Genomic DNA, 10730 nt, shown 5'->3' on the forward strand with positions numbered 1-10730 from the left:
GAGCAATGCCATCTGTTAAAAATGTAGAGGCGGTTGGAGAAATTTTAGGTTTATTGATGAGAAGAGTAATTTTCAATTTGAATTTGTGGCAGTTAAGGAAAGGCAATTTGTTTTCTAGTCCCCGAATAGCATATGGTATAAAAGCCAAACTGAATAGTGAATACAAACAGACAGAAAAGGGGAAAATGGTCTGAGGTAAAAGATTTTTGAATTAGTGGGATAGCAGATTTTTAGAAAAAAGACAGGTGTAGTACTTTTGGAAAGGGGGAAGTCAGTGCCAGGCCACCCCAAAAAATCTCCAACTAGTCTATGTGTATACGAGGGCCTCTCCAATGGTCTCCCTCTTTTAATTGAGAAACCTATAAAAACAGACTTCACCTTAGAAAGAGGACTCTCACTTGCCTTGGGAAAAAATGCTGTGGTGTGTTTATATGGTACTTGGTTTCTAATCTAATTGATTTGCACTGAACCGGGTCACACAAATTAACAGTGTTATTCTCAAATGTCATCTTCTACGGTGGCAAAAACATGTATCAAAACTGGCTCCCTTACATGTCTGTTTTAATGATCTTTAAATTCCAAAAAAACATAGTTATAAGTTGGTCTCTGCAATTTCATTCATGTAGACACTAAAAAACCCTTACTTACAGTGGCGGATTTAACGAGTTGAAGCAAGTCTGGTGCCCCTTTTTGGAAATTGTGCACCCCTTTTGAAGAATGAGAATCAGATGAAAAAGGTTCTGGGACCGATAGGTTAATTTGCTGCAAGGATTACCCGAAAGTTATGTTGTTTATTCTGAAAAGGTATCTGAAATTGTTTTATTCAGCATACTCTTGCAACCAGTTTTTGAAAGATTTTCAGCGCCCCCACTACCAAGTGCCCCTCCTTCAAATTTGCTCTTGATATGCCCCTGCTTACTTATACATGAGATTTTAAGACAGCTTGGATGTCAAATAAATTATTTGTTTCATCAATAAGGCATCTAATTAAAACCCAATTCAACTATTCAACCATGAATCAAATTTGATAAATTATTTGACAATACAACATACCACAATACAACAAATTGAGATTTTAGCATGGTACATAATGTTTTAAGTCAACAGTAAACATTGAAAGAAAAAACTCAACACACATATTCTCAATGTCTGTAACATAAAAATCATCTCGCAAATAGTGATTTAATGTTTGAGATTTTTCAAAAATGTGATAAATCAGTACATGCATACATGATATCGATACATACTACAACATAAATTTATGTTAGGAACTGTGGCTATGACATTGCACTTTACTTGGGACAGACTCTTCCTATCTTCAATCTGTAATAAGCCATTTGACAAATTCCATGTAGATGTATGAAAGCAGCAGCAACAACAAGTATGTGGAAGATTTGATGACTCTGAAACTGAAATTTGGGGACAGGTTAACTATTTATAAAATATTTCATAAAACAAATTTTGGATTACTTAATGGTTCCTATTACAATTTTATTATCTGCATTCTCACTTTCAATCCTATTCGGATTCCATAATTTCCACTAAATTATTATTGGTCAAGTCAAATATTTCTTTTCAAGCTTAAAAAGTTATATTCAATAACATAATATGATTTTAAAAAGTATTCCGGGTTAAGAAGCATATAAGTTTCTATAAACACTAACCCAGAAGTTACATTTTCCAGGAAAAAACCTCTCTGGGACTCTAAATGCGTACATAAGAGCACCAATTATGTACAAGGCACCCATAAGCACAAGCCATCCAAGGGCTCCTTGTTGTACACCTCTGGTGAATCCAAGACTTATAACCATATGAATGGATGGAACAACACCAGAGCAACCAAGGCAAAGGAACAGACCTGAAACATCAGATGCACATTTTTAGTAAAACCACGATTAGAGAAAACTATAGCCAAACACACCCATAAACTACATTCTAACCATTAGAATGTTTAGATAGTTTATTTTGACAACAATGCTATCGAGTTATGAATAAATACACTTCTGAACTGTAATTCTGAAAATATGAAATTTGCTTGCCTGCCCGTAATCGCACATTTTGATTTGCCAACTGATATTAAAGACCTGATAGCCTCAAAAAATAAATATACTTGTGAAAATACTTAAGGGGGTATCACGGTTTGAAAAACTTGTACAATGTATTAATTAGCCAAATACTTTTTAATGGCCTTTTAGATGTTTCGAGGAAATAGTTCAACTTAACAAAATGGATACAAGTTTTCATCAAATTTTTAAAAGTTAATATGCAACGCCTTGTACTAATTTGGTTGTACTAAAATGGTGAAGATTTCATGTTTTGAAATAAAATACAATTTGTATGTTTCTTAATCAATTTAGCTAATGAAATGTTTTAAAGACCAGATAAGATTAAAAACATTAACAAAGAAACAGGTGGAAAATTAGAGAAAAAAGGATAGTCATTCAAAACATCATTCAGACATTATAGTCAGTCAAAACATTGTCTGTGCGATAAAATTCATACTTGGGAAATTTTAAGTGTGTGTGGAGGCATGCAGGTGCGACTGCTTGCTTAATATTACCAGGACTGAAACTAAAATCACCTAATTTTATAACAAAATTCAAAGCCTTTCTATTTCACATTGTTATAATCTCATATATATTAATTCAAGTTCTGGTTGATTATTGAATCTATTAAAATCATTTTAAAGCTGTATTATATTTGACTAAATTATAGCAACTTAAAAAAACTGCAACTGTTAAATAAAGCACAAATAAATTTGAAGCATGTTAGCCAAATATTTTCTTCAGAGAGACTCTCTAAGAAGAGCTAAATCTGTAGCAAAACTCAAGATCTCTATATTCTTCTGCAAAAAATTATATATAACAAGAAAATGTTTTCTTGGGCACAAACCTGAAATGCTTGTATTCAATGTACAATGTGGGGTAACTGGAAAACATATGAAAAAAGATTTGCATGATGTTAACAAAAGTAAAGTTTTTACCTGCTCGAAGGGGTCTGAATTTTGGAGTGCCAAATTTATCCCATAATGACACTATGATGCAAAGTGTTCCCAATACAAACACAGAAATCAAGTAACCAATTTGTGTGAGCTGTCTGCAGTAGAAGCCATAGTATAAACATGGCACGAAAGAGCCCATAATAAGAAAAGCAATCCCAGAGTAATCAAGTCTGAAACAAAAAATAGTGACAATCTAATATGCATTTACAGAAGATCATAAATCAGCATAACAGAAAAAATTCACAAGTTTACATAAATTTATGTATATATATATGTTATCAAAAGCTTTAATTTCAAGTGGAATAAAAATAAGATAGATTATCAAGAAAAACACTTTCATGTATTGAATGTTTTGATCAAAATCTTCATTAGTATATCTCTAGTAATTTTAATAATTTTTGGTTGGGGGGAGCATGAGCCCCTAAGAGCAATAGCAGATGTGGCCCTGAATATCATTCACATATGAAATGAGCCTTCTTGTTCTACACCATATATTTGTCAAGGCTTCTAGATGTTATGAAAACTGGGACTAGCTGACCTTGTACCCCTGTGTAGGTTGTCATGTTGCCTCCTGTTTTCATTCTTTTGTGTTATTTTAGAAAAAGGTGTAAAGTTTTGTGTACCTTTTCTCGTTTTCTATCCATTATCATGGCTAGATCAACAATTAGGTCCCAATCCTTATCTTTCTCTCGGGACACAAACACTTTCTCTTATGCTTAAGAAAATAAGGAAAGAATATTACTTACTTGCTAAACACTGAATGAACCTTGACAGAATGACAGTACACGGTGTGAAATAACCATGAAAACATTAAGCATAAAATTGCTCCAAGAAAGAAGGCCCCAAATACAAGGTACTCTGCCCAGCCACTTGGAAATTTGAATGAGAGTGAAATAAGAGGTCGCGCAAATATTGCAAACATAGCCAGGAGGAAAAGCACCAGCCCAATAAGATGTGTCCAAATGTTTCCAGTTTCAGTATGCAACCTAAAAAATAAGATACAAATTAAAATTCCAGTAACACCATAGTTATACGTATTATCAAGTACTAAGAAATTGAAGATCATATAAAAATGTAGAAATATAGATGTGGATCTGTCTATAGACAGAAGGGTTCATTTTCTGCTAGTATTTTGACAATTCTGTGTATACAGTGGAACCCCGTTAATATGGCCACCAATGGGCCACCAAAAATTGGCCATATTAACAGGGTGGCCGTATTAACGAGAAAGGGTCAAATTTTGGAGTTCAAGGAGTAGAAATTAATAATAACATTTTAAGAAACTGTTCTCTTTAATAGACATCTGGAAATGTAGATAAAGTTATAAAAAAAATATGTTAAATAACTAGTCCACAAACAAAATGAAGCGGAGGTCCTGGGTTCTTGCGCCTTAATCACCAAATCATGTTGATGATTTTGCAAAAAAATCAGTGACTTTTGACTGATTCGTTCTGCGTACCAGCCAGTCAATTTGAGTGTGGGCAATTACACCTGGAAGCAAGCGACTTTGATAATGAAAAGTTCATTTGTAAAATGAATGCGATTATTGTGATTTTGTTACAGTTTTGCTAAATACAAATGGCTGTATTCACAGGGTGGAATTACAAAGAATCCTGTTGTTTGGGGTCGCAATATGTGGTTGCTGGCCCCATTAACAGGAGGCCGCAATAACGGATTTTTTTATGAGACTATGTATAGCCGTTTTTCTGGGCCAAACAAATGTGGCCGTAATAACAAGGTGGCTGTATTAACAAAAGTGGCCGTAAGGGGTGGTTCCACTGTATCAGGATGTGACACAAAGCAAGTAATGCACAGGCCTCCCAGCATCTGTTTATAAATTTTTATTTAAGACTTTAAAAGCCAGATTTTAGGACTCCTCTAGGACCCAACAATAATGATTTAGGACTTTTTAGGATATGTTTAAGTTGAAGCCAAATAGTTTTTTTGTACCTAGGGAAAAAGAAGAAATCGTTTCCTCCTCCTGTAGTTTAATTGTAACCTTTTTGAAACAATTGCAACATATCAACATTTCTGTAGCAGTTAAACTTTCAAAGTATGGCACTAAACCATGAATTTTGAAATAGAATCGCATGAAAGCATTCAGCCAAGAATGCACATAGAAAATATATTACAGATTTGGAGGCAAAGAGATCAGCAAAACTTGCAGAAGAGACACAGCAGAAACAAACCACGAAGGAAGTTGACGCAGGGAGCAAAGAAACTGCAAGGAAAGAAAAACTTGAAGAGATAAAAAGAGAAATATGATTGAAGAAATCTGGAATTTGAGTAGCAGCGGAAATAATACAGGAAGGGAATAAGTGGCTTCAAAACTGCCAATCACAGAAGGGTTTAAAGAGAGAAGACATGGAAAAGGTACAATCAAAAACTGACATTGAAAAAATGACCTTGAAAAAGAAATAGGACAATTAGAAGAAAAATTGAAAACTGTAGAAGGTTCTGAATCATTAATCTAATATAAGAATTTGAAAAAATGACAAATTTTCTTGTCTATTTGCACTTTATTTAGTGATAGGATTTAAAACTGCCAAAGTTAACTAAAATCAGGCTTTCGTCGTGAAAGGCGTGCGATCGCACGCGCACGCCCTGGCGCACGCCTGCTGCTTTCCAGGAGTGCAAAACATCGCACGCCTTCTTTTATTATCGAAGCAAAATTCATAATTATTGGTTTTGTGGGTTTTTAAGATGAGTTAATAAATTGATCCCTCCTTGGTACTATTACTTCATGCCACTTCAAAAAGGCTTAACACCTTTTCAGGATTGCCGATTAAATATAAAATTTTGAAATAATCATAGAACTAATCTACAGTGGAATCCCGATATTATGAAACATTAAGTGTTTAGAACAAGACTTTCATTTTCTATCGCTTATGTACGAAAGTAGCTGATTATGCGATAAAAAGGAGCCGATTTGCCAATGATGCGGAAAAAAATAACAGAGGATTTGCTGGATTTCGCTACCCCCTACAGCCCCCTCTTTAGACATCGCTATGCTTTAAATCTAGATTTTAGCAACATTTGATTTAATAAAAAATTGGGCCATCATGATCTTTTATGTATCTGGCCAGTGAGGTACACAAAATAGCTGTCATGTTTGATAACAAAGGGCTCTCGATGCACTGATTTACACGAAAAAACTGCCATTACAACCAGATGAACGCCAAAGCATCAATGATTCTGCTAAGGATTCATTATTGAAGCTAATGAAAACTGCTCACGACATGGCAAACATATTTCTATACTTGTAGTGCCGTTTTTTTTGGATATATTAAATAAGCTCAGTTTAAACTTGTTTAGAAAATTGCTCAATTGCTAAAATGTAAGTAGTCATGGTATTCAGCGAAGTAAATTTCATTGAAATTTTTGCAGTCATCATTTTCGTGTTGGCCATTTCTATGTAGATCTACCATAATTACCAAAATGTTTTGTGAAAAAATGTCACACGCCATCACACGCCTGGATGTTTTTCAGGGGTGCGGTGGTTAGCACGCCTGCTATATTTTTCCCACGAAAGCCTGTAAAATTATTGATAAATTTTAGAACATTTAGGACTCTTTGTCATATTTTTGGAATATTTTATGCTTTTGGCAAAAAATGGCAAAATTTTAGAATTTTTTTGAATTTATGACTTGCTGGAAGGCCTGAATACACCAAATGTTCATAAACAAAATTGTTTGCTAATAACTTACTAGCATTTCAGAAGAATCTAAAAGGTTAAAAATCAACTAAGAAAAAATGAAATTTATACCTGAACATGCTGCTGAAGCACTGCTTAAATGATGGCAGTTGCGGTCTATGACCATGGGAAAGAAATTCATTATCTCTCAGCCAGTCTGGTAACTCCCAGTGAGAAACAACATTCCACCCTGTGTTCAAAACACATTTGATACATTTCCCTGCTTGTTCTGCAGCAATCTGCATATCATTTTCCATGGCTCTGAATGCCACAACAAGTTCTTCATGGCCTTCTTTTAAAGCTTTTGCCTACACAGGAAGTAGACAAAATAATTGAGTTTAAGTTTTTCCAAATGACTTTCATTTCAAAGACAAAAAGTGTCATTAAAATGATGGTTGTAAAATGTACCATGGTGGTCTCAATGCTAAAATATGTCAGGAAATTCAATGTGAACATGAGATGAATGATCTTGACTGAGTGTTTCAGACTGTGTGTTCAAATCCTTGTTAAATCCATGATTTTGATGCTTATATGTAAGAAGGAAGAAATTTTTGGATAAGCTGTCTGCCAGATTCTGTGAATCTTGCAATGAGTAATATGATACAAGGTAGAATCCAAATTTGGATGCTTCCCTCCTGCATACAGCAACAAATGGCAGCATGGAAAGTGATTATCAACCTCCTCATGATGGCCAAGGACAAGTACCCTCTCTCAACAGGTAATTACCCTATGTATGGATCATGTAAAGACTCACTGTGCCTTGATGTACCAAAAATGTTGTTTTTGATCTTAAAAATGTGCTGGTACTAACTAATTAGGTTACTAAAGTTCCAGTCAAAACTACCCCCTTAATACAGACAGAAGATGTAAATACATATATGGGAACCGAGGTATATACAAAAATATAAAGTCCATGGTGAGCACTTACAATTTTGTGTTTTGTATATTCTGTCCATGAATTATCAGGCATGCAGCTACAGTTTTCTTCAAAGCACAGAAGTTGACTTGCTGGGTTGAACATCGATAGCTCTTGCCAATCAATGTCACTCATCTTAAAATATAAAATAATATTATTGTGAACAAAAACATTTTGGTGAAAAGAAATGGAAATACAAAGATATAGGAATATCAGGAGTATGTATATACTATGAGGATTATTGTGACGAAAAAAACACAAGTTACATAGCATTTTCGGAAATTAGCAGTGAGCAAACTTTTGTTCACATGAAGAGGAGGGTAATAGCTTATTGTTCAAAACAGAGCAAAGTCAATGAGGCTGTAGGGGAAATTGCACCCTTTTTTATCATGTTAAAAAGGCCCTGAAAAGTTGAATCTCTCACAATCAATTGAAAAGATCAGATTAATACTCCAATTAAAACAAACAAAGGCAAATAAGCTGATAAAATGCATAGTTTAAAAATGCCAGATGAGGTACATTAGTGATGGTCAATGAATGCAATGTCAGCTAGTGATATAAGCATTTGTCTCCCGATCGGGAGAAATAAACGAGAAGTTTCAATAAAATGTCTTCCGATTGGGAGAAGAAATTATCCTTTGAACTTTTTCTCCTGATCGGCAGAAAATATCACTTTTTTGCACAAAAATGCACTAAAGAACGTCTGTTTGGAATTTCAAACATCATTTCTGAAATCTACACTGTCAAATACATTTATATCTCCATGAAAAAAATGGTAGGTCACAGACAGAGCTTTGGCTAAATTTTCCAAATTCATTTTCCAAACAACTATATTATATATTTTTTACTAAAACTATTGCATAAAACTAATGTAGAGGTTACCTCACAGACAGTATATTATCTGAAACTTTATTACACTCTTTTTTTTAAAAGAACAATTTTATAAGAACACGAGCCTCAAAGTTGGTCAAAAGTTAAGAACAAATTAAGAACAAGCTGAGGCTGAGCTTCTGCAAAATGCAATTTTGAACAACATTTTTTTTCAAAATCGAGGATTTTTAGCCATGTGTGGGTGCTTTTTTGTCGAATATTCAAACTTTTCGGCAAACGAAGGTTGTCTTACTCACTTTGTTAGCAAATGAGGCCTGAACACCTCCCTAGAGCGAAAAAGCTAGCACTCGCACTGCTTACACCCTATTAGATTATGAACAAATTAAGAACAATCCAGTCTCAGATTTTCGAAAAAATTAAGAACTGTCAGCCTGAACTTAAATTTACTGGTTCTTATAAAAAAAGAGTGTAAACTGAAAATGAAAGCAAGTTTTTGTAACTTTGTTTGTGATTCACATTATTTAAGAATGTTCTACATGCACACATATACAAATACACACATACATTACACAGTAAAGTTAGTAGTTTTCTCCGACTTAGGGGTACTGCCACCAAAGAGAGAACATGAACAATAACTACACCTCACGAATGACGTCATCAAAAACTAAACTCTCCAATAACTCGCAATTTCCAACGGTGACATGCATATTTTCTTCAATAAACCCCCGTTTTCTTTCTTGGTCATAAAATAGCCATTTAAAGGAAGAATTCTCCCGATCGGGAGAAAAAATGTGAGCTGCCAACGATTTGAATTCTCCCGAACAGGAGACATTTCTCCCGAACGGAAGAAGACAAAATGATTATATCTCTAGCTATGTGTATATTGCTGCTCAGGTTAATTTGTTATTGCAACTAATTGTGAAATATAACACCGCCAATTGCAGAGATTGACCGTGCAAGAGTCCATTCAGTTGACAGTTTATTGACTAGTATTTGTTTGGGTACGTAACCACAAATCATTTCAGCCCAACATCGCTCAATCATTTTACGCGAAGAGCCTGCTGAGCGAGAAATGCAAAATAAGTCGAATATGTGCAACAAAAAGTTCCACAACAGATTGAATATACTGGAAATAAAGCCGCACGTTTTTCCTTCAATGCTTTTTCCCTCGGCAACAGAGCTGTGCAGAGGGATAATTTTTGTTGTAAAAGACGGAAATGGAAATATTAGGCCACAACAACAAACACGGTTACTTACAGTTCGTCGTCGAATGTTGTCGATTACTTTTCTTTGTGCTTCAGGAATAAGTGCTACAAGGGACTCTGAGACAAAGTTTTCAACATCAAGGTTTTCATCTGGTAAAACTCCTGCACACTTTGCTTTAATGATGATCTGCTCTCTCATCTTCTTGCAATTTTCGCATAATTTGTCTAAAAAGGTCGTTACAAAATCCTGATACGCTTCCTCGTCTTTGTTATCCTCTAACTTCCCCATCGCTTCTTCTGGAGGCTCAGACACTTCTTTGATAACGACGACTGGTATATCTGTTAAACTTTCATCCTTATGCATATTTTAAATCCTTTCTTATGAAATGGTTCGATTGTGAGAAGCCAAAGTCCAAATTCACAGAGTTGACGACAACGACAGACTTAGCATCTTCTCGCCATTCCTTGTTCTGGACAAGACAGACTCCTTCGCAGCTGCTATGGGTCATTACAATAAAAATCATCGTCGTGTTCGCAACAAGAACCGCGGTGTGAATAAACTTGTTGGGGCAGGGGGCAGCGCGAAAGAGTATGGGGGCAATAACCCTAATTTTTTCTCTTTCGGCGCATTAAGAATTTTTGTCGGGCAAAAGAAGAAATTTTTTCTCACCCTGTAACCTTCTTGCAACAATTGTAAGTATGGCAATAAAGTATGAACTTTGAAATAGAAACGCATAAAAGCATCATGAAAGACTATTTACCTTTTAACCACACCCTCAAAAAGTAAGACACGACCTTTTCTGTCGGCAATAATTGTTTCTTTACCCCTCCAACCATTTTATGGCTTGGCCCCTGATTGGGGGCTCAATCGTTTGAGATCAACATTAACAAAAGAGATCGTCAATCGTCGTTCACTTTTGTCGCAACTACCGTTTTTGTCGTCATTACTGTCATCTTCTTCATTTGCGTTGTCATTTACAACGCAGTCGTCATCACCGTTACGTAGAGCTCGATGTCGAACAGAAAGAGCTGTATGAGCCCCACTGCGCGAGCCAAGGTAAAGAGTGCTATTTCGTTGTGGAT

The 10730-nt window shown here is 35.2% G+C and overlaps 1 protein-coding gene across 1 annotated transcript; it reads right to left on the reverse strand.

Annotated features, from left to right (window-relative positions):
• Positions 1–1135: 1135 nt before the first annotated feature.
• On the reverse strand, positions 1136–10137 carry LOC135695273 (adiponectin receptor protein 1). The gene is made up of 7 exons (XM_065214270.2): positions 9700–10137; positions 7624–7746; positions 6768–7003; positions 3748–3987; positions 2984–3171; positions 1665–1858; positions 1136–1409 (listed from the first exon to the last, which is right to left on the reverse strand). Exons 1-7 carry the CDS (start codon positions 10009–10011, stop codon positions 1293–1295), a joined length of 1410 nt encoding a protein of 469 aa, XP_065070342.2. The 5' UTR covers positions 10012–10137; the 3' UTR covers positions 1136–1292.
• Between the last annotated feature and the right edge of the window lie 593 nt (positions 10138–10730).

The sequence above is a fragment of the Rhopilema esculentum genome, chromosome 2 (assembly GCF_057945365.1).
Source record: "Rhopilema esculentum isolate cy_ngs chromosome 2, ASM5794536v1, whole genome shotgun sequence".
NCBI classification, from domain to species: domain Eukaryota; kingdom Metazoa; phylum Cnidaria; class Scyphozoa; order Rhizostomeae; family Rhizostomatidae; genus Rhopilema; species Rhopilema esculentum.